General features: G+C 42.5%; 1 protein-coding gene, 1 long non-coding RNA gene and 2 other non-coding genes across 14 annotated transcripts in view; all 4 read right to left on the bottom strand.

The window, feature by feature from the left end:
- ATG16L1 (autophagy related 16 like 1) overlaps window positions 1-20,256 on the bottom strand; it is a 66,036-nt gene that overhangs the window by 33,800 nt on the left and 11,980 nt on the right. For 7 of the 11 annotated variants that reach the window (XR_006740553.1, XR_004984909.2, XM_036421325.2 and 4 more), the window contains exons 7-17: window positions 16,303-16,389; window positions 15,519-15,575; window positions 15,247-15,297; window positions 14,525-14,627; window positions 11,390-11,495; window positions 8,850-8,920; window positions 8,097-8,168; window positions 3,192-3,312; window positions 2,858-2,963; window positions 823-972; window positions 652-699 (exon numbers count right to left, since the gene is read on the bottom strand). Coding sequence is in view for 9 of the 11 variants with exons in the window: in XM_036421325.2 (XP_036277218.1) it covers window positions 652-699; window positions 823-972; window positions 2,858-2,963; window positions 3,192-3,312; window positions 8,097-8,168; window positions 8,850-8,920; window positions 11,390-11,495; window positions 14,525-14,627; window positions 15,247-15,297; window positions 15,519-15,575; window positions 16,303-16,389 (972 nt within the window). In the remaining 2 variants the exon portion in view is untranslated. The remainder of the gene's footprint in view (window positions 1-651; window positions 700-822; window positions 973-2,857; window positions 2,964-3,191; window positions 3,313-8,096; window positions 8,169-8,849; window positions 8,921-11,389; window positions 11,496-14,524; window positions 14,628-15,246; window positions 15,298-15,518; window positions 15,576-16,302; window positions 16,390-20,256) is intronic. The other 4 variants (XM_036421327.2, XM_036421332.2, XM_036421330.2 and 1 more) reach the window with 2 other exon arrangements.
- Window positions 3,839-4,099, bottom strand: LOC118710040. The gene has a single exon (XR_004985264.1). It is a non-coding gene; the product is annotated as a small Cajal body-specific RNA 6 (non-coding RNA).
- Window positions 5,167-8,090, bottom strand: LOC118709340. The gene is made up of 2 exons (XR_006740554.1): window positions 6,464-8,090; window positions 5,167-6,240 (listed from the first exon to the last, which is right to left on the bottom strand). It is a non-coding gene; the product is annotated as an uncharacterized LOC118709340 (long non-coding RNA).
- Window positions 13,401-13,671, bottom strand: LOC118710041. Its single transcript, XR_004985265.1, has one exon. It is a non-coding gene; the product is annotated as a small Cajal body-specific RNA 6 (non-coding RNA).

The following is a 20,256-nucleotide window of genomic DNA, read 5'->3' as shown; positions in this document are numbered from 1 at the left end:
GGACCTCCTGGCAAGAAGCAATGTTTAGTCTTCATTTATGAGATAAACATAGGACCAGTCCTGTACCCAGAAAATCAGAACTTGACATTCATGACTGTTACACCAAAGCTATTTCACCCTGTTATCTTGGCCTCACTCACCCAATGAAGAACGTGCCACTATGTTACTTGTTGAGGCCACAAGTCCCTAACTATCTCAGACTCCAACTCGGCACACACAGGGAGATCAAGTCAACCCCTGAATGGCGGAGGGTTTCTTTTTTCTGGCAGACTGCTGGTCCCATGGCTCAGTGAAAGTAGGAAAGAGGGAAGAGGGGAGAGAGAAGCATTAACTGTGCAGAAGTTCCTCTGAGATACTGGAACTGTTCCATGAGACTTTCCCACACTTCCCTAAAAGCTCTCAAACAGCTCTTCTCTAAATGCATGGAGAGAGGTGAACTTGCTGTGCCCAGCAAGAACCAAGTGGGCAACCAGTGCATTTGGTATAATCACGAGTGACCTCTAGCACTGAGCCTACAGGTTTCCTCGTAGGTGCTCGGCTGAGACACTGTATAAATCTGGCTCACTTTCCCAACGGGAAAATGCCCACGCCTAACCTTTGCGATGAACCAAGCTTGGGGGTGAGGTGGGCAGAAGGAGCATCACCACTAACCTGAACACGACTCTCGTCCAGTCAGAGCCACATTTGAACCCAGGAGCACTGTAACAAACAAGAGGACACCGTCACCACGAGAGCTCAGAGCACTCAGGGTCTGAGAGCAAATTGGGGCCTCTGGTCTCCATGCAACCCTCAGGAGCCCCAAACCAGCCTGACTTCAGTTACCTAAACGTCTGTCTGATAGCATTTATTCGGAGATCGATAATTTTTAGCAGGTCATCACGGGAGCAGCTTAGGAGTTCGGTCCTTTCTGGATTTAAGTCCAGGGCAGTAATCTTCCCCAACAGCTCCATCTCTCGGATGATAGTCTCTGACCTACCAAAGAGATGGAAAGTCTGAGAAAATGTACCACAGAAAGTCAGACTTCCCCATCTGAACCAGAATGGCATGCCATGGAACAGAGAAGGGGAAAAGGCGAGCCAACCAGAATGCAAAGCTCTTTCAGGCAGTGAATGTGTTCCCAGCCTTATAAAAATAACCACAGGGCTGCTTTTATTATCTCTCCACCAACAAACTCATGGTAATAATTTTGAGAACTAGAACTCTAAATCTGGTAAGAATTCATTTCCCTGCCCACTTTTGGAAATATACGATAGATGCCAATCAGAGATTCTGATCAGCATGAACCAACCAGGGCTCCTATCCAAATATGGAGGAAGCTGTGCTTTCTCACAGTCTCCCTGCCACACGAAGTTCAGCTCAGGGGCCCCCAACTTCTTGGTGATGCTAGATGTGAAACTGGGACTCTGGGGCAGAGTCACCACACTCTGCAAGGACCTCTTTCTTCACTTTCTAGATTCTCACCTGGGCCCAGTCCGTAGCCAGGCCTGTGAACAGAAGTCTTGATGCAGGTAAAGGAGGTGCAGACCCTTCTGCAGGCATTTTGGTGTACTAGTAAACGATCAAGGAGATGACTTCCTACCACAAACCATAACTAAGTAAGGGAGTTTTATCTTAGTGTTGGTAAGTATGAGGCTAGAGGCAAGACACTCCACTGCCTTGGAACTTGGGGCCCTCATCTCTTAAATGAGGGGCTACACCAGTAAAACTTGAAGTGATGTCTACGAACCAGGAGCATCACTCCATGCCTTTCAAAGCCTCATCTATAACCATGACTCTTCACTTCCCACTCTGTCCACAAATGCTCGACAACTGGGCTTCTGCCCCAGCTGCCATCCCTCCACTCAATTGGATCACCAACCACCTATCAAACCAGCCTCATCTAACTGGACTCCTCCTGCCATCTGACCCCGTTACCCCCTTAGTCATGGCCCATCCACGGGACTCTGGCTCTCTTGCCCTTTCTAGATCCTCCTCCTCAGAAGGCTCCCTAAGTGCTATCTTCTTACTATTTTATGTGTGTCTGAGTAATCTGTTCTCATGCCTCCAAAGTCCTCCCCTGAGGACTTCCAATCTCTTAAAAAAAACTTTGCTTTCATTTTTCCAAATGTCTATTAGAAACCACAAACAAATGTCCTTATCCGAACACATTTCCTGCACCCTCTTCCTAAAATTGTCATTTATTGTCTTGCTTTAGTTTTCTCCTTCCTCACCTTCCACATTCAACTTGTTACCAATTCCTGCCAGAATTCTCACTCAAGGAGATTCCCACCTTCTTCCTCCACTGCTTGGAGTTCATATCCTCATCAACTCTACTATTTCCCTCTAAAACTGCCACCCCACACAATCTCCTAGACTCTGGGAAGCAGTCCTTTGCTGAACACCCAATGGCTTCTAAGATCAAATCTTCTACAAAATGGCATATAAAGCCCCTGGCCATCTGGACTCAATACACAGATCAGTCTCAGCTGCCTAGAATGTCTCTCAGGGGCTTTTCTGCAATATGAAGTCTGTTCTCCTCTCAGGATGAGTCTTGAGGCATGCTCTAACATCCCTGGACAGAGGGGCTGGCTCTGTCTGCCTCAGCACTCAGGGCAAACTTGTATGTCTGTCCCACCTATTACATTTAATTACCCAACTACCCAGGTGTTTATCTCTGCTGATCATGCACAGTGTATGTTCTGTGGTTGTTGACCACAACTGTCGACTTCATGGTAAATATCAAATTGTTAAAATAAATGAAGACTGGAGCTTATCTCTGCATTCTGAGGGATTTAAAAAAACACACCCATATACAAATATTCACCGTTCTACCACGTACAGACCCTCTCACATGCCTCCCCATTCTTGAGTATCATACCGGATGTCCCAGAAACGAATTTTCTTGTCAAAATGTCCACTCATTACACACTGCTCTGTGCAAACAATATCATTGCAGCTGGATCCCGCAAACACTGTCTTTATGCCTGAAAGAAAGCAGATCAGTCATCAGGCAGAGGCTCTTCCATCGCTGTCCACATAACCTCCCTCCCTCAGACCCCAAGCCAACAGAACTCCTCATTCACATGAAGCTTCAAACATGGAAAATTGCCACCCCCTCAGCACCATTCTCACTTGCATTCAAACTGTATCACACTAAATGCAGGCTTTGATGTCTAACCCCACATATAAACAGAGAGACTGAATTTCCTCACAGACTTTGCTGCGCAGATCCCAGAGTTTGAGGGTCCGGTCATGACTTCCAGAAACAATACGCGCATTGTCCAGCAGGAACTTGGCAGAGAGCACTTTGCCACTGTGTCCCGTGAGTGTGTGCTAGGAGAGAAAAACACAGCCGGGATAAGCACACCACGAAGGAGCCAACTTCTCCAAACGCCTGATGGTTGGTCAGGAACATCAGAAGCAGAAGGACCAGTAGCGGGGGAAACACCCAAGAAACCTATCTATCTACAGGTGCTGCCCAGAGGTGAGGTGTATCAGAGGAATAGGATAAATCTGTCCACAAATAACATTAACCACCACCACCCCCTCAAACACAAACACACACACACACACACACACACACACACACACACACACACCAAAAACATCACCAGTACAAAGGTCACGTCTCATCCTCAAAACCAGTGAGGGCAACAAGAGGACTTTTTTGAAACATAGCACTGTTCTTGCACCTTTTTAAAATAAGTCTGTATTATATCAAATCACATTTTAAAAGCCTTGGGTTTAGCCAGTGCCTCTAAAAGTCAGAATAGACATTTTCTCAGAAGATACATTTACAAAAGGAAACATCAGGCCTCATTAAATAAACAATTAAAAGCCCGGGGGTTTTTCAAAGAGAGGTCTCAGCTTGAAAGTCAGATCAGAACCACAGATACCACACTCCCAGTAATCACATCCCTTCGAGACTGGCTATAGGATGCCAACCACGTGTCCTCCCTGGGCTCGCCAAGGAACACAGACCTGGGACATCACAGAGTGTCAGCTGCCCTTTTACCCATCAAAGCACTACTGGAGCCTGATGGGAGCGAGGCGGCTGGGGATGCTGAGGATGCAGGGAGGGGACCTGGGGAGTCAGCCCTTTTACTAGTCATCATTGACCTCTTTTATATTTGCAAAACCTCAAAGGCTCAGAAGGTATTCACTGATGTTTTCTAATAAAAACAAGCCTTTTTAAAAGTCCCTAGTATACTTACTCCACTGGTAATGATGGGTTTCAACCTCACTCCCAAAGATGAGACCTCAGAGTTTCGTGTAAAGTTTTCAGTGTTGAAATTTTAAGAGTCCCATCTTTCTGCTATACTGAGTGGAGCAACTGCATTTAGTACAGGAACAGAAACGTAGGACAAGCGTACTTCTCCCTGTCTAAGAAGTCTGCTCGGCTTCTCACTCACACCCCTCACCCTGACACCTCTCTGAAACTGGGACTGATCTTACAAGTGTGCCAGCAGGTGGTGGCTGGGCTGCCGCAGTGTAAAAAGCTGCCACCGATCCTGTTGGTGAAAGCAACTCCAGCACCAAAGCTTACATTCCAGACAGTACAACTCATCCAAGTCACGGGAGACAGAAACCTGGTAGGTACTTCTCATGCAACGTAAATTAAGTTCTTAGTTCTGTGCATTTGCACTTTCTGTAATCACACCTCACCAACACAGGGAGGAAACGACTTCGCTCATGAATGGGCTATGTGAATGCACATAGTCTTTCACGTTTCTGTGTATTTCATGTTATTTTTTAACATTATAGTATAAGCAGTCTTTCATGTGATAGCTAAAAACACATGGGCCTGGGGTCACACTGATGTTGCTCTACACAGCCTGGAACTCTAACTTAAACTGAGGAAGACAAATCTCTTCCTCATGCTCGTTTAGCAGCATGAAGTAGGCACATGTGGACAGCACTAACTTTCTTTTTGCACCCTCACACTTAAGTCTTAATACTTTAATTGCTGAATAATTTGTGTGTGGTGATGTGACAATTTAGCTGAAATTTCCTTGGCCAGCAGACACTTAAGTTACTTTCAAAGTTTCATGATAACAAATGATGCTGCAATGAACACTATGAGCACACAACTTGACGTATTTCCTGGAATGAACTATGGACTAATGGAATAAAGAAAAGGAATGTTTTTATTGCTTTGCCCTTCATAGATATTAGATTGCTTTTAAAAAAGTCTGGACTTCTGCTAATCTTGCTCTTGGTGGAACCCAGATGGATCTGCCTGAGGCTGACTAGCTCCATTTCCACGTTATCAGCAGCAAGGAATTGAACCTCCTATAAGCACTCAATGTTATCATTTAAAAAGTGCTTATTTTAAGTGGATCAGATTTATTAAAAATTATTTCATTCACTCAGTTTTTTATATTTACCTATAATATTTAATTTTAATACTACTTTTAAGTTTTTCCTAGTCTTTTCAACAAAGACTCACTAGACATGCCACAGTGGGTTCAGCTGTCACAGCAGCCCGAGCCCCACATGGGAGGGAGGTTTGACATTCTTCTCTAGCATTCTCCCCAGACTCCTGTGTTCAGGGGTAGATCCTGAGTGCTGCCCATCATGCAAGCAGCTGCCGTTAAAACAACTGATGCCAGAGAAATGCAGAACTTGATGAGGAAGTTTCTGAAATAATAACCATCACCTGAAAGCCAGTCCTGCCTCTGGCCACCTCTCCACATCACTGTCAGAACACTGAACAGAGTGGGTTTTTAATCCAGTTCCCCAAGTCACGTCTCAGAGAGCAGCTGGGCCAGGTGACACTGACTTTAGACTTTTAAGGGAGTCTAACACACCTGGTATTGAAGGAATCCTGTCATGGGCCCCTTTCAATGCCAGGCTGTTTCGAGGGTCCCTTTACTAAAAGGGTTTTAAAGCAAGCACTCACCCAGCTGCTCCTTGCACCTAGTCTATCTCAACACCATTCACTTATCATCAAAGGAGACACTGACCAGGGCTTGGACCCGAGTTTTAGATCATAGGTGTCCATTCATGCCTTCCAACATCCTCTGTAACAGGGTCTCAGTGGGAGCCACAGCCCCTACAACAGGAAGCCCACTTAGTTCTGGACCTTGGTAAGAGTGTGATGTGTGAAAAAGGCCTCTTGGATCTCTTCCCACATTTCCTGAGGGACAGGACATAGCTGTGAGCAGATCTGAGGCCACAGAGCCAGCTATCCAGAGAAGAGTCAATGGCCTCAACATGAGCACAGCTTGCCAGCACCCTGTCTGATAAAACCTCTGCAAACTGCCGAAACCGGTTTGGCTCAGTGGATAGAGCGTTGGTCTGCGGACTGAAAGGTCCCAAGTTGGATTCCAGTCAAGGGCATGTACCTTGGTTGCGGGCACATCCCCAGTAGGGGGTGTGCAGGAGGCAGCCAGTTGATGTCTCTCATCGATGTCTCTAGCTCTCTATACCTCTCCCTTCCTCTCTGTAAAAAATCAGTAAAATGTATTTAAAAAAAACACACAAAACCTCTGCAAACTAGCGCACTTGAGACAAGTTTCACAACAGTATGACCTCTATCTTCCAGAACTACCTCACCTCCAGGTCCCCTTCCTCTTATGTCAGACCCAACGGTGATGCCCACCTGTACAGAACTCTACCAATGAAAAATATTATACATCCTGCACAACTGATTGACTCAACTGGTTGCCTGGGTCCTCCCTCCAAGAGCCACAAAGGTAAAGAAACCTGTATGTCCCTCAATTCAACACTTGAGCCATTTCCCAGTCTAGAATACTGGCGATCCAGGCCAATCCAATACAGGAAAGAGCACAGGCCTCAATTCCAATTCTCACCTGTTTGTTAACTATGTGACCTCGGGCAAATTGGAGCCTCAGTCCCCTCATCTAATTACATTAGCTGCCTTCCTGGGGACTATAGCAGTAATGCACACAACACCCTCAGTACTGGGTCTAATACACAGAGGCTGCTCAAGAAAAGCCACCTCGTTTTAGATAAGTTAATGACTGCAGACACATACAACTCTTACACGGCAGTTACACAGAGCATGGCAGACCACAGGACGAATTAAAAAACTGCTACAAGAACAGGTTAGGCATCTTTTCCATGTTTAGCGTGAACTATCACGCTATAGCTGGAAACTCGTTCAAATATTTGAACAGACGTGAACTGTTGCTTGAGGCGAGCCTTGCCCTGCCTGTGGGTGCCAGCAGTCCACTTCCACTCCTTCACTCAGACAAGAACCCAGGCAGGCTCTTCAGCTTTCAGAGGACATCATCTGTCATCTTCAAGCCTCAGACTTTATATGTATAGCCCTGGATCTTCTTTCAACTAAGAGTAAAAGAATTACCACTGTGATCATTTTCCACAGCACCTTCAAGAAAATGGAAAGCCTAAGGGATCCACTCACTGTGTTTCTAACAATTCTTCTAGTTTTACTCCTGTGTCACCAAAACAAACCACCATACACCACTTCCCTGCATTTACCTTTAGTAAGTTCATCTTAACATCATGCTGTTTTCTGTGTGGGCTGACACACAGAACTGCTGTCAAAGTTTTTTGATAAAATTCCTACCAATGTCAAGTTCACCCTCCATCTTAGCTTTCAGTAGCCCTTATTTCATGAGCTCGTGTGAAGACTCCTTCAAGCTTAAGGAGAAAAACCAATCTCCAAATCAAGTGATGTGTTTTTCATTAGAACAAAGGCAATATAACCCTCACGTTTTGGTCTTTATCTTGGAATCCATAGGACTTCTCAGCAAGTCTGGGTTCAGATATAGGCTTCCTCCACATCTGATCCCATGACACCCCGTTCCCCTTCCATCTGACTCTTAGCATCAGTTGTTTTCTCTCAATCACAGCGAATCCATATGTATGTCTATATCCTACTTTCCAGGTATACCATGGGAGATAATTACTAAGTCAATTTATATGCTGTCATCAAGATCACTTAAGTTAAGCTAAGACTGGTATCTATGAAATACCTCCTCTTATTAAAAGTAATGTCCCGAGTCTTTCATAGAAAAGTGAAGGTTTCCTATTGCAGATTAAATGGACCTGCTATTGCCTAACATTGCTGTGCCTTGATAACCATGAGAAGTTAGGAGTTTATACTAATTTTCCTAACTGGGTCTTACCCGTAACCGATAATCATCCACGGTCCAGATTCGGCTTGCAAAATCATTTGAAGCGGCTAAGAGGTAAGATCCCTATTGAAATAAAGGGGGAGGGAAGGTGAGACACATATTTCAGCCAAAATAGAGGAATTCAGTTCAAACAATACAAACTCCCCAATAATCAAGTCCAAGAGGTTTAGATGTCTAAAACTATACACCTGATCCAAATACCAACTATTAGCACCAGTATCTGTCAATTCACCCACCCCATTACGTTCAGACCTTTCTCTTAAGCTGACTCAATCTTGCCTGAAGGCTGAAGACCCTCCAGCTCAAAATGGAACTTGGCCTCCTGCATTCATTTCCCTCCCACCTTCAAGTCACAGCAAATACTAATTCTCTGCACACTGCTTCAGCCAGAAAGCCCACAGAAACTGACTCTGCCCTGTCTCACCTCCCAGCTACCCCCTCAGAGATCTGCTCATCTCTGACACAGGTCTAGCTGGATGCTCTCCTCTCCACCCACAACACCTTAGCCCAAACTGGGACCTTTATCAAGTCTGCAGAGATCAGCTGGGTTAATGCAGACCTACCTCCCCAGCCCAGTCACGATCAGAACGGAATTTGTAATCTACCTGAATCTTTTTTTAACACTGATTTTACTCAAGATAAATAGTGGACAAACCAGGTGAGTTATTTTTAATTTTGAAAACCAGATGTCTTATTTCTAAACATCTCTTAATGCACCTATTTCCCCAGTTGTTAGATACTTACAGCACTATCAAATTCAATGCTTGTAATTCCTGCGTTACTGCCAGAGAGGGAACCCTTGAACTCACACTTGTCTGGATAAAAAGAAAGGTGGAGGAAAGATAAAAAGGTAAAGCCATTATGTAAGTTAAAATGGGGCATCTGAAACATTGGAAGCCAACTACAATATATTTTCAAAACAGCATTCCTGCACCATCACAGAATCAACCAGCAAGACAGACAGAATATAGGATCAAAATATACTGTTGTCAGTTTCTAAGAGCAATGAAGGTATATGGGGATGCAGAGCCCAGCATTTTGCATGTGTGTTAAGCTGTTCTTTTAGAGAAATTTAGTATATATAATGTACAGTGTACTTCTCTTGAGTATCTCATTTATTTGATATAAAAGATACTGTAAATCGTACACCTGATCAGTTTTCCCCTTTGCACTGGCTGATAGAAAGCTCAGGCCAAATAGGTGGTTGTTTCCAGCAAAGTCTAGAATACTTTTGGTACCTATTTGAGATGCAAATACACTGAGTGGCTAGATTATTATGCATTCAGAGATCATAATAATCTGGCCACTCAGTGTATACAGACCATGCCAATTTACTTAGAGACTGAGTTTCATTTAGTTATTTCTCAGTAAAATTTTCTAACTTATTGATCATAAATACATCTTTGGGTTTGATATGTGTTTGGACCAACCTAACTACCAATTCTGGACCATCAACTTTTCAGAATCCAGGTGTGATAATTCTCAGGAATGTCTGAAAAGTTTTTGCTTTAGTTAGGTGTAAATGGCTAGTCATTAGAATGCCAGTTAGAGAGTTTGAAGTTTCTGGAGTGTGTTCTTGCACTTACTGTATGCTGGCCCCATACATGTAAATTTCAGTTATGCAGACATAAGCTTACAGGATTACAAGTCTTGATGATGATGTGATTACATTCCTTTTTTAAAGGGTAGTTTAAAAGGGTAGTTTCCTATATAGACAATCTAGGAAAACAATTAGGGAACTATTCTAAATCAAGTTCATAAAAAGGGAGCATGGGATAGGAAACATTTCATTGTTACCTTTTACTCAGCACTTCTAAATAATAGCAATATGAATACTGGTTTGGAGCTGTCAAACATATTTAGGGCTGGGATCATTAACCTGGTCTATGAACACCTCTATATTTACTTGAAAAATATAGCACATTATAAGTCTCTTCTTAAATCTTAGCTTTCATTAGATTTTCCAAAGTAAAAAAGGGCCATCATCTGCTAATTAAGGTCTTTATTTAGATTACATCTTTACAGACCAAATTATTACTGCAAATTCTAAGAAACAGCTCTCTGACTTATGTCCAAAATATTATTGTTTGGCAGCCAAAATGCAAGAAGTGATCGATAAATGCTATTCCACAGAAGAGATTGATCTCAAAAGATCAAACACCTTGTTAAAAGTAAAAAGCTCTTTTATCTAAGAAGGCAGCAGGGGAGGCTATATTAAAACTGTTTATAGAAGTAATTACCAATGGAGCCACTGCTGTGATAGAAAGAGCAAGGATGGGTGTTCCTCCCGGGTGAAAGTGCCCCTCTTCTGACATTTTAAGAGAAAAACAGGACACCCCGAACTACTTCATAAACAGTCTCTTAGACTTTGTACCTCCCAAGGTTCAGTAAATATTAGCCAAGAGGAACAAAACTGCAAACTGAACAGGCTGTTGTGGACTAATTCTAATGGGCTTCAACTAGTTGTAACTGCCAGAGATTTAACTACTGAGCCACTTTCCTAAAAATCAAATGCCGGGACAGACACGCTTGGGGCTTTGCTGACCACCTGTTCTAACCGACAGATGGACAGACTGTTCTTCTGTAACCACAGTGATCTACAGAGTTTTTCAGTAACTCTACAGCTTAGGGGAGGCTGTCATGGAGAAAACAAGAGACTCGCAGTTAGAAGACCCAACTCAGCCTCTAGGTTCCACCACCGCTTTGCCACGTAAATCATCTGTCAGTCATGTAAATCAACTATGTCAATCTGGTAGTGCCTGAGTTTTCAAATACGGGTGATACCCACCTATCTAACTGCACAGGGCCATTGTGAGAATCAAAGGAAATAACACAAAGGCCCGTTGGAACTATTAACTGCTGGACAGGAAGCATAAATATGCTGTAACTGTGGAAACTTGACAAAGTGGTTTCTACAAAAACCTTCAGCCTATTCTTTGACCTTACTTTATTAAAAGTATATGTACAGAGGAATATAAGTTATTTAAGAATTAAAGACATGTGCACACTGAAAAAAACAACAAGTATATGTACATTTAACTGAATCTTAAAATGTTGAAACTGGGCTATGTCGTAGCTTCAGCATTTTAAGAGATGATTTCATTAACTCCCATTTTCTTTTTCAATGCCATCCCATTTCTGAGTGCAACTGAGACAGTAATGATGCTCTGGTCAGACTCCTTAACACAAAATGTTTTACTTTGAGAAGATGAATAATTCAAAGGTTGCCTGAAACCAAGTCAATCAGATGTCACAGCTTCCTTCGGCACACTCTGAGACCTTACCTCCAGACGCTTCCCAAAGCTTAACCCTCCGATCCATGCCGCCCGTGGCCAGCAGCCGGGATCCAGGACTGAACTGCACAGCGTTGACTTCCCCGTCATGAGCATCCTGCAAGACAAGCACCCTTTCATACCCAATCACTGCCCTTCCCACGAAGAAAGAGTCCAATACAAGTGAGCCCCCTGAATATCTCACCAGAGAACATTCATCCCTAATGAGAAGAATCTCATCATAAAATAACTCGGGTTCCTAGCCCAGGCTTTCATAAGATTCTATCATTTTATTCTTATAGTTCCACTTATTTAAATACAGTGCAACCTTTGAGGATTCAAAATCTGTGTAAACTGCTTCAAGTTTGTTGTCATATTAATCTTATTTCTTCTAAGAATAAGAAATTTCAATCTATATTCTTGTGTGATCTTAATAGCTTTAGAGTAAGAGTATGATTACCTGCTTCCCTTTTGGTCCAGACTGCATGAATACACATCACACTATGTATCTAATTAACGTACAGATGACTTTTCGTGATAAAGCTTTTATGGCTTTCCTAACAAGGATAGTCTAACATGGAGTCCCAATATGAGCAGATGCCAGTGCTACCTAAGGCACAGCAGTGTTACAGTGAAATTCTGTGGGCACTAAAGTATATGAGCAGTGTGACTTCTGGCAAGTTCCTTAACTTCATAAGCCTCAGTTTGCTCATCTATAAAAAAAGGACTTCCAGACCTAGGACTGTGCCTGATTATAAGACCTTCAACAAAAGTTAAGAGGTGTTATTGTATTTTGGGAGAATTTAAATTCATCATAGGGAAATTACTAAGATTGGCATCCACACTGGAACACATGATATGACAAGATGGCATTTGTGGTCAGGATAATAAAAAAAACCCAAGCAAAAAGCATTTCATCCTAGAATGAGAAGAGAGAATGCTAGAAGTTGTTGCTATAATCTCTTCTCTTTAAGATCATGGATACTGAATAAAATTAATATATTATTGGATGTCAGCTTTAATTGAAACATAAAATAAAATAAAAAATTTTAAAGACTGTGGCTAGGCTGGTGTTGCTCAGTTGGTTGAGCATCAACCCATGCACCAAGAGGTTGCTGGTTTGATTCCCAATCAGGGCACATGCCTGGGTTGTGGGCTTGATCCCCAGTAAGGATTGTGTAGGGATCAGCCGACTGATGTTTCTCTCTTTCCCTTTCCCTTTCTCTCTTTCTAAAAATATCAATAAAAACATTTAAAAAATACCATGGATACTAAAATATCAATGGATAAAACAATGTCTGGGACTTTGTTCCAATAAAAATTTAAAAGAGATGCCTGAATCGGTTTGGCTCAGTGGATACAGTGTCAGCCTGCAGACTCAAGGGTACCAGGTTCGATTCCAGTCAAGGGCATGTGCCTTGGTTGCAGGCACATCTCCAGTAGGGGGTGTGCAGGAGGAAGCTGGTCGATGTTTCTCTCTCATTGATGTTTCTAACTATCTCTCCCTCTCCCTTCCTCTTTGTAAAAAAATAAAATAAAAATCAATAAAATATATTAAAAATAAAAAGAATATGCGCAGGGGAGACAGTAAAATGGACAAATGTGACTAAATGAAGCTGCCAGACAGGATGATAGTACCTCAAAGTTCTTTTTACTCTTCACTTCAATGATTAAATTTTCCACAATAAAATAAAACATGTATATATATATTATGAAAAACATGGATTATAAATTTTAGATCATTAGACAGGTCATCAATCATTTGTGCTAAAGGTTATTTTGGGAAGACAAAATCTGATCTTCACATCTGCTTGGGACTAAAAAAGATGCTTAACATATTATTTCAAGCATGACCGGATGGATGTAAACATCACTTTATTATTTCCTTGTTTGATGATCTGATTTCCCATCCTCCCTATGTCCATGACAGGACAAAAAGCTGCATGACAGGAGACCAAACCTTTTAGCTCCTGTAATTCCCTTCTTTGCCTTTTTAAAAAAATAAATGTCTTTCTATTGAAGAGGTCTCAGATTGAAAACTTGAGATCATGCACCATCACACCCATGGCTGCCCTCGTCATGCTCCTGAGGGGTGGTTCTGTTGGATAGTTGTCAGCTGTGAATCGTACACTCTCAGAAACACACACTGACAGAATCCTAATTATCAGCTGCTCCATTATCCCATGCACATGACTCAAATGTGATAGGAGGAAAAAATGGGCTGCTGGGAGCCGAGGGCAAGAAGGGACTGTGACATTAAGTGCAATCAGACCTTTTACCAATCATCATTGACCTCTGTGAGGAGCCAGGCCTGCCAGGGAACCACAGGAGTACAGTGGGACTTTCTTTACAACATCTAAGGTAGTTCACTGGGTGCAAATATCCAATTACTAAAGTTTCTCCTGATGCCTAGGATGGAAAGCTCCCCCATATAAATCCCATCTCATTTTTATAACAAGTCTTTCTTTCCCCTGAAAGCTGGCTCCTCTAATTCATTGAAAGAGCCCAACTGTCTGGGATCTGCTCTTCCTGTCTGCCTTTCCCCCCTCCCTTCACTTGAGCCCTGAGCCAGGCACTATCCTGTCCCCACACTGGTTCAGTGCCTTCTGCCTCCCCAGCAGGGACCACACTATCCTTTCATACTAGGACCCCTAGGACTCAGCTCTGAACTCCAGCTGACAGCCCTGATACCAAAATGGCTTCTGCCAGGAACTGCTTCCAACTATGTGCTCCTAATGGTCAGAAGTCCCACAGATAGAGGTGTAAATCATGAAGCAAATAGTTACCCTACTGACCCTCCCAAACAGACCATGGACTAAACTCTTACTCTGAATTGGAGCCAACTGGTGACAGCGATTGCATGCATTACTAATTTCTCACATCTCTAATTATTTTCCCTTGCCCCATCCCTCATGCTTCCAATCCTCTCTTAGCCAGTCCTATATTACGGAGGATGGCTGTAATAAATTCTATCCTCTGAAGGTAAGCAAAATGTATTAATGCCTTCCATCAGACAGAGACAGGTGCAAAGGCCTGATATAAATAAAGCAAGAGAAAGCGTAGCCTGCAGCAGGAGAAAGGACCCTTTAATTGTCACATTGTTACCATACCAGGCTTGGTGTGGGTTTGGGGAGAAACCATACTTACAAAGACACACACTGCAGTTGTTGGGACCCTCACTTCTTTACTTGAACCTGGATGAGTATCCGCATTATCCTGGGGGACCGGAAAGGAAGAGACAGAGCGCCTCCTAAGAAGTGACATAAAGGAGAAGATTAGAAAAGACCGCACAAGGCTACTTGTCTATCAATCTCAGAAAGGAGTCAAAGACCTTTGTATCAACAGGTCTTTTTTCCTTTTAGACCCTTCAAACTACAAAATGATTGGTCAAATCAGAAACATCCTCACTCAAAGGACAACTGGGAAAGATAGGCAGCACATACTTGTACTCTCCGGCTTGCTAACTCATGGACTCCAAAACTCAACATTGAGAAGAGTCCTGAACGACTGCTTCCCATCCATACAATGCTGATGACTTTCTGAACATAATTAAGTGCTAGCTCAGAAAGAGCTCGGTATTTTTGTAAAACGATTTAAAGACGTTTCTATGCCTAGTCACAGTCATCCTCAGTGTACACTGTGGTCAAGGCAAGTTGAACACATGCCAAGAAAAGAGCGGCGAGAGCGCGGCTGCCGTATAGAGCTCAACCTAATCGTCCCTGCTCAGAGGACTGGCGGCATTCCTAGGAACATGCAAAGCTCTTGGTTAGCACATGGACATTGATGATGGAGGGCAGTGAAGCGGTGATCAGCTCAATTATCAACAACCCACACCCACATGCTGAGATAAGAGTAGATAATATTTTCACCTGGCAGCATCAGAAGAAGAGTGATGTCCCAAAAGGGGAGACTCGGACAGACTAAAGGATAAGGCCAGAGATCAGCACGCAGCAAGATTAAGAGAAAGGAAATTGAGGAAAAAGAAAGAAGCTAAATGAAAAGCTGAAATCAAGGCATCTGTATATTCTGTACCACTGACATTCTGGTGTACATTAAAAAAAAAAAGATAATAAATCATGTACATATGCTTAGGTATATTTACATACATATCAATAAGGAAAGGTGAAGGTTTCTAACCTACCCAAAGATATTAGTGATAGAATCCAGAAGGCCTCCAGCAGGCTGCGAGAGTCGCTTACTAAAGAGGAGGGGAGGATAGGTTTAAACCATAGGAACATTTGCCCAAATAATCAATCAATAAAAACAGTCCACAAAAATAGGTTACCTGGGAGTATGTTTCCCACGAGTTCACAAACCCCTGCCAAGAAACCCATCACAGTACAAACCACCAGACAACAGTGGGAAAGTCAGAGGGAAACCCAGCCTCCGAGTTTTAAAAAAAACAAGGCTCTCTAGAATTAAATTAATTTCCTTGGCAATAATGTTTTTGACGATGAAACTGTCAAACTGACCTAACAATTTCTGGCTATTAATATCTAATCCCCACACTTCCAGTCTGCTTAACTAAATAAAAAGGAACCTGGAGCCCAATAAGAATTAAACAGTGTGATCTAAACCAGCAGTCACCAACCTTTTGGACCTCGTGGGCCACCTGTGGTCCACGGACCACTGGTTGGCGACCACTGATCTAAACAATCACCCTGCCTAATAAGTTGAACTGTCATTTTTTAGGATCCATTGAACTTTTTCTGTTTCCCTTCACAGCAGGTGACAATACTAAGGGATGGCTTGCCTCCCATTAAGTAGAGTGGGACACTGAGGAGCCTACTGATCTCTATGGTTGTACAAGACGACTGGTGCCCCAGCACAGAGGCTTGGGTGCATCACATTGCTGTCGTGGCCACAAATGTGCTCTGTGAAGCTGCACCCCCACTCTCCGTTCCTGGCTAGACCCGTCTACTTACGTGGCTGCTCTGCTGATGCCTCGCATGGGCGAAGTCTCTTCAGTGTGATCAGAGGTTTCATCCACAATGACTTCAATGTCATCATCCCTAGAAAGAAGGGCAAGAGGTCGAGTCTTTGATTCTGCTCAACAGGAGCTTTCTGTTTTTTAATGTTTTTACTGACTTCAGAGACAGGAAGGGAGAAAGAGAGAAAAGAATAGAAATAGTAATGATGAGAGAGAATCATTGATCAGCTGCTTCCTGCATGCCCCCTACTGGGAATCGAGCCAGAAATCAGGGCATGTGCCCTGACCAAGAATCAAACTGTGAATCCTCTGGTTCATGGGTTGACATTCAACCACTGAGCCACACTGGCTAGGCTCAACAGGATTTTTATGATGAGTCTGTTGTGCAAATGTCAACAACATTACACAGGAACATATCACCTATGTGACTTCACCACGACATCTATGTTTAAAGGTTCTCTGGAGAAAAAGAAGCTGTAATGCTCTGAACAATACTAAAGGAAAAATATCCAGAATTCAGCTGATAACAACTTTAAAAGTGAACTTTTGATCCTTTCAGATCCCACCTGGAAAGAAAATAATGATTTATTAAGTCTAGAACCACATAACCAGCACATAACTTCTTTCCATCAGAAGTCTGGTGAGTAGCTGAAGGCCTCCTGCCCTCGAACAACTGGACCATACTCACCAATAAATAGTTTTGAGATGGGGAAGACACACAAATAGGGGCAGCTACAAAGTAAAGGGTCCCAAAAAGGGCAATGAAATAAATTGTTGCCTTAACAACTGTTTTAAATATTACTTTAATAATATAAAAAAAAACAGGAAAGTGATAAGAGAAACCAAGAGGCGGCAGAGGTAAACACCTAAACTTGCTGCCTCGTGCAACCACTTCAAAACTACAACTAAAAGACAAAATGGACATCATCCAGAACCACAGGAAGGCTGGCTGAGTGGAAATTCTACAACTAGAAGAGAAAAGCACACTGAGACTAATAGGAGCTGCAGAAGCAAAGTGCAGAGATATACAGAGGCGTGTACATGCAAAAAGGGCTGGCAATTGAATATGCGGTTGTCTTTCTCAATTGGGAGGGAGACACAATCTCCTGACTGTTCTGAACTCCAGTTCTGGGCAACACTCTGAGGACCCAGACTCATTCAGGAGAAACTGGACTGTCTGATAACAGGCGGAACTCAAGGATGGCTTTCTTTCTTTCTTTTTCTTTTTTTTTTTTTAAGGATGGCTTTCTATCAGAGGTGCTTGCAGTGATTACTGAGGGACACTGAGACCCAGGGGCCTCTTAGGGCAGGGCTGATAGGAAGCCATTGCTGTTTGGTTGGCCCTGAGATTCTGCTCTATCCAAGCTGAGTGCAGAGGCTTTTGCATATGAATGGCCCGGTCCTTTGAAATCTAAAATTACCCAACAAACTGCAGCTGGGTCAGAAAGACACAGAACATCCAAAAGAAGGCCCAAGGCCCCATAGTAGCTTGAGCCTCAGAAGGCCCAAGGCCCCTTCACAGCTGGGCCTCACTTGGGCACCTCCAAACCCCAAACCAAGAAGAGGAACCTGCAGATCTCTCTGTAGCTCCCACTGGGTGGCCTCAGGCAGAGGCTAAATTAGCACCTCCTTGGAGATCCAAGAGCCAGTGTACCTAGTGGTCAGAGTGGGACCATCCAGATTACAACTCCTCAGATCTATAAGGGACACTCAGGGGGCAAACTCAGTTGAGGACCCAAGTCCCACTGAAGCAAGTCTTGCCCCATAAGGGTGTCTCCAGCATAAAAGTTCTCCCATTGTAGAAACAGATGATCCTCACAGCCAATTGGCCTGGAGGTCAATTCCTCCCAGGGATATCAACAACAATCAAGATATTAACTACAACAAAACTGTGCACACAGCCCACAAAGGGGTACATTAAGAGTGTCCACCTCAGGTAACAGGGGAGGCTGAGCCACTGGGCCCTATAGGACACCTAGCACACAAAACCACTCTATCAACACAGAAAAGCAGCCAAAATGCAGAGACATAGAAACAGATCACAAATGGAAGCTATAGAGTTCAAAACCATGGTAATAAGGTTTTTCAAGAATTTTCTAGAAACTGCCAATAAATTTAGTGAGACCCTTGAGTATATGAAAAAGGACCAACTAGAAATTAAGCATACACTGACTGAAATAAAGAATAATATACAGAGATCCTACAGTAGACTAGAGGATCACAAGAATCAAGTCAAAGATTTGAAATACAAAGAAGCAAAAAACACCCAACTGGAAAAGCAAAAAGCAAAAAGAATCCAAAAATATGAAGACAGTTTAAGGAGCCTCTGGGACAATTTTAAGTGTACCAACATCCGAATAATGGGGTGCCAGAAGAAGAGAGAGCAAGATACTGAAAACCTATTTGAAGAAATAATGAAAGAAAACTTTCCCCACCTGGTGAAAGAATTAGACTTACAAGTCTATGAAGCGCACAGAACCCCAAACAAAAGGAATCCAAAGAGGACCATACCAAGACACATCATAATTAAAATGCCAAGAGCAAAAGACAAAGAGAGAATATTAAAGCAGCAAGAGAAAAAGTTACCTATTAGGGAGTACCTATAAAATTGTCAGCTGATTTCTCAACAGAAACTATGCAGGCCAGAAGGGAGTGGCAAGAAATATTCAGAGTGATGAACAGCAAGAACCTACAACCAAGATTACTTTACCTAGCAAAGCTATCATTCAAAATTGAAGGTCAGATAAAGAGCTTCACAGATAAGAAAAAGCTAAAGGAGTTCATCACAGCTGAACCAGTATTACCGTATATGAAATGCTAAAAGGTATTCTTTAGAAGAGGAAGAAAAAAAAGGTAAAGATAAAAATTATGAACAACAAATACCTCTGGGAGGGAGGGAATGTATGGGAGGGAGGGAGGGGGGCAAAAAACAAACAAAAAAAAAAAATCAATAAAATATATTAAAAAATAAAGTTATTGAGTTCAGTATAAAAAAACAACAAATACATATCTATCAACAAGTGAATATAAAAATCAAGTGAATAAAAAATCTAATGAACAGAATAAACTGGTGAATATAATAGAATCAGAGGCACAGAAAGGGAGTAGACTGACAATCCTGGGGGGAATGTGGGGCATGTGGGGGCTGTGGGAAGAGACTGGACAAAAATCAGACACCTATGGATGAGGACAGGGAGGAAGGAGGGAAGGGCATGGAGTAAGGTAGGAACCGGGTGAGGGGAGTTATGGAAGGAAAAAAGAGGAACAACTGTAATAATCTAAACAATAAAGATTTATTAAAAACAAACAAACCAGGAAAGCAAAATCTAACCATAATTCATTTACACTCTAAGTATTTTATTTTTAAACTACTCAGTGCTCCTGTCCTGGCTGGGTGTCAGTTGGTTAGAATGTCATCCAGTACACCAAAAGGTTTCAGGTTCAATTCCTGATTTCTCTTTCACATGGATGTACCCCTTCCCCCCTGCCCTCCTCCCTTCTCTCAAATCAATCAAAACATTCTCAGGTGAGGATTAAAAAAAAAATGAAAAATTAAGTTGTTGGTGCTCCTGACATTTGGAGAGTCCACTGCATTTCACACAAAGCCATCAAATCATAGGAATGGAATCCACTGCCCTCCCCCCATTTTCCTGGTAGGGGAAAGTCAAGTAATTATTTTGGTCTTAATGACCTCCTACTGAGTTTCAATCTTCATGGAGAAAATAATAAAATATAATAACCTAAGACTATATCAACTAATTTTTAGATTCATAAGAGCTTGAAAGCAAAATTTTTCCATGATTATCTGGATTAAGTAAGTATATACGTAAGGACATGTTATCAAGCAAGTTAAACCAAGTCAAAGTAAACTTATTTTCCTCGGCTATTGCATGTAGGGTTCTATGTAACTGAATCCAGACTGGGGCAGGGTGTACAGGGAATACAAAGG

The sequence above is a fragment of the Pipistrellus kuhlii genome, unplaced genomic scaffold (genome assembly GCF_014108245.1).
Source record: "Pipistrellus kuhlii isolate mPipKuh1 unplaced genomic scaffold, mPipKuh1.p scaffold_m20_p_7, whole genome shotgun sequence".
Taxonomy (NCBI): Eukaryota; Metazoa; Chordata; class Mammalia; order Chiroptera; family Vespertilionidae; genus Pipistrellus; species Pipistrellus kuhlii.
This window is presented reverse-complemented; position numbering and strand designations above follow the sequence as displayed.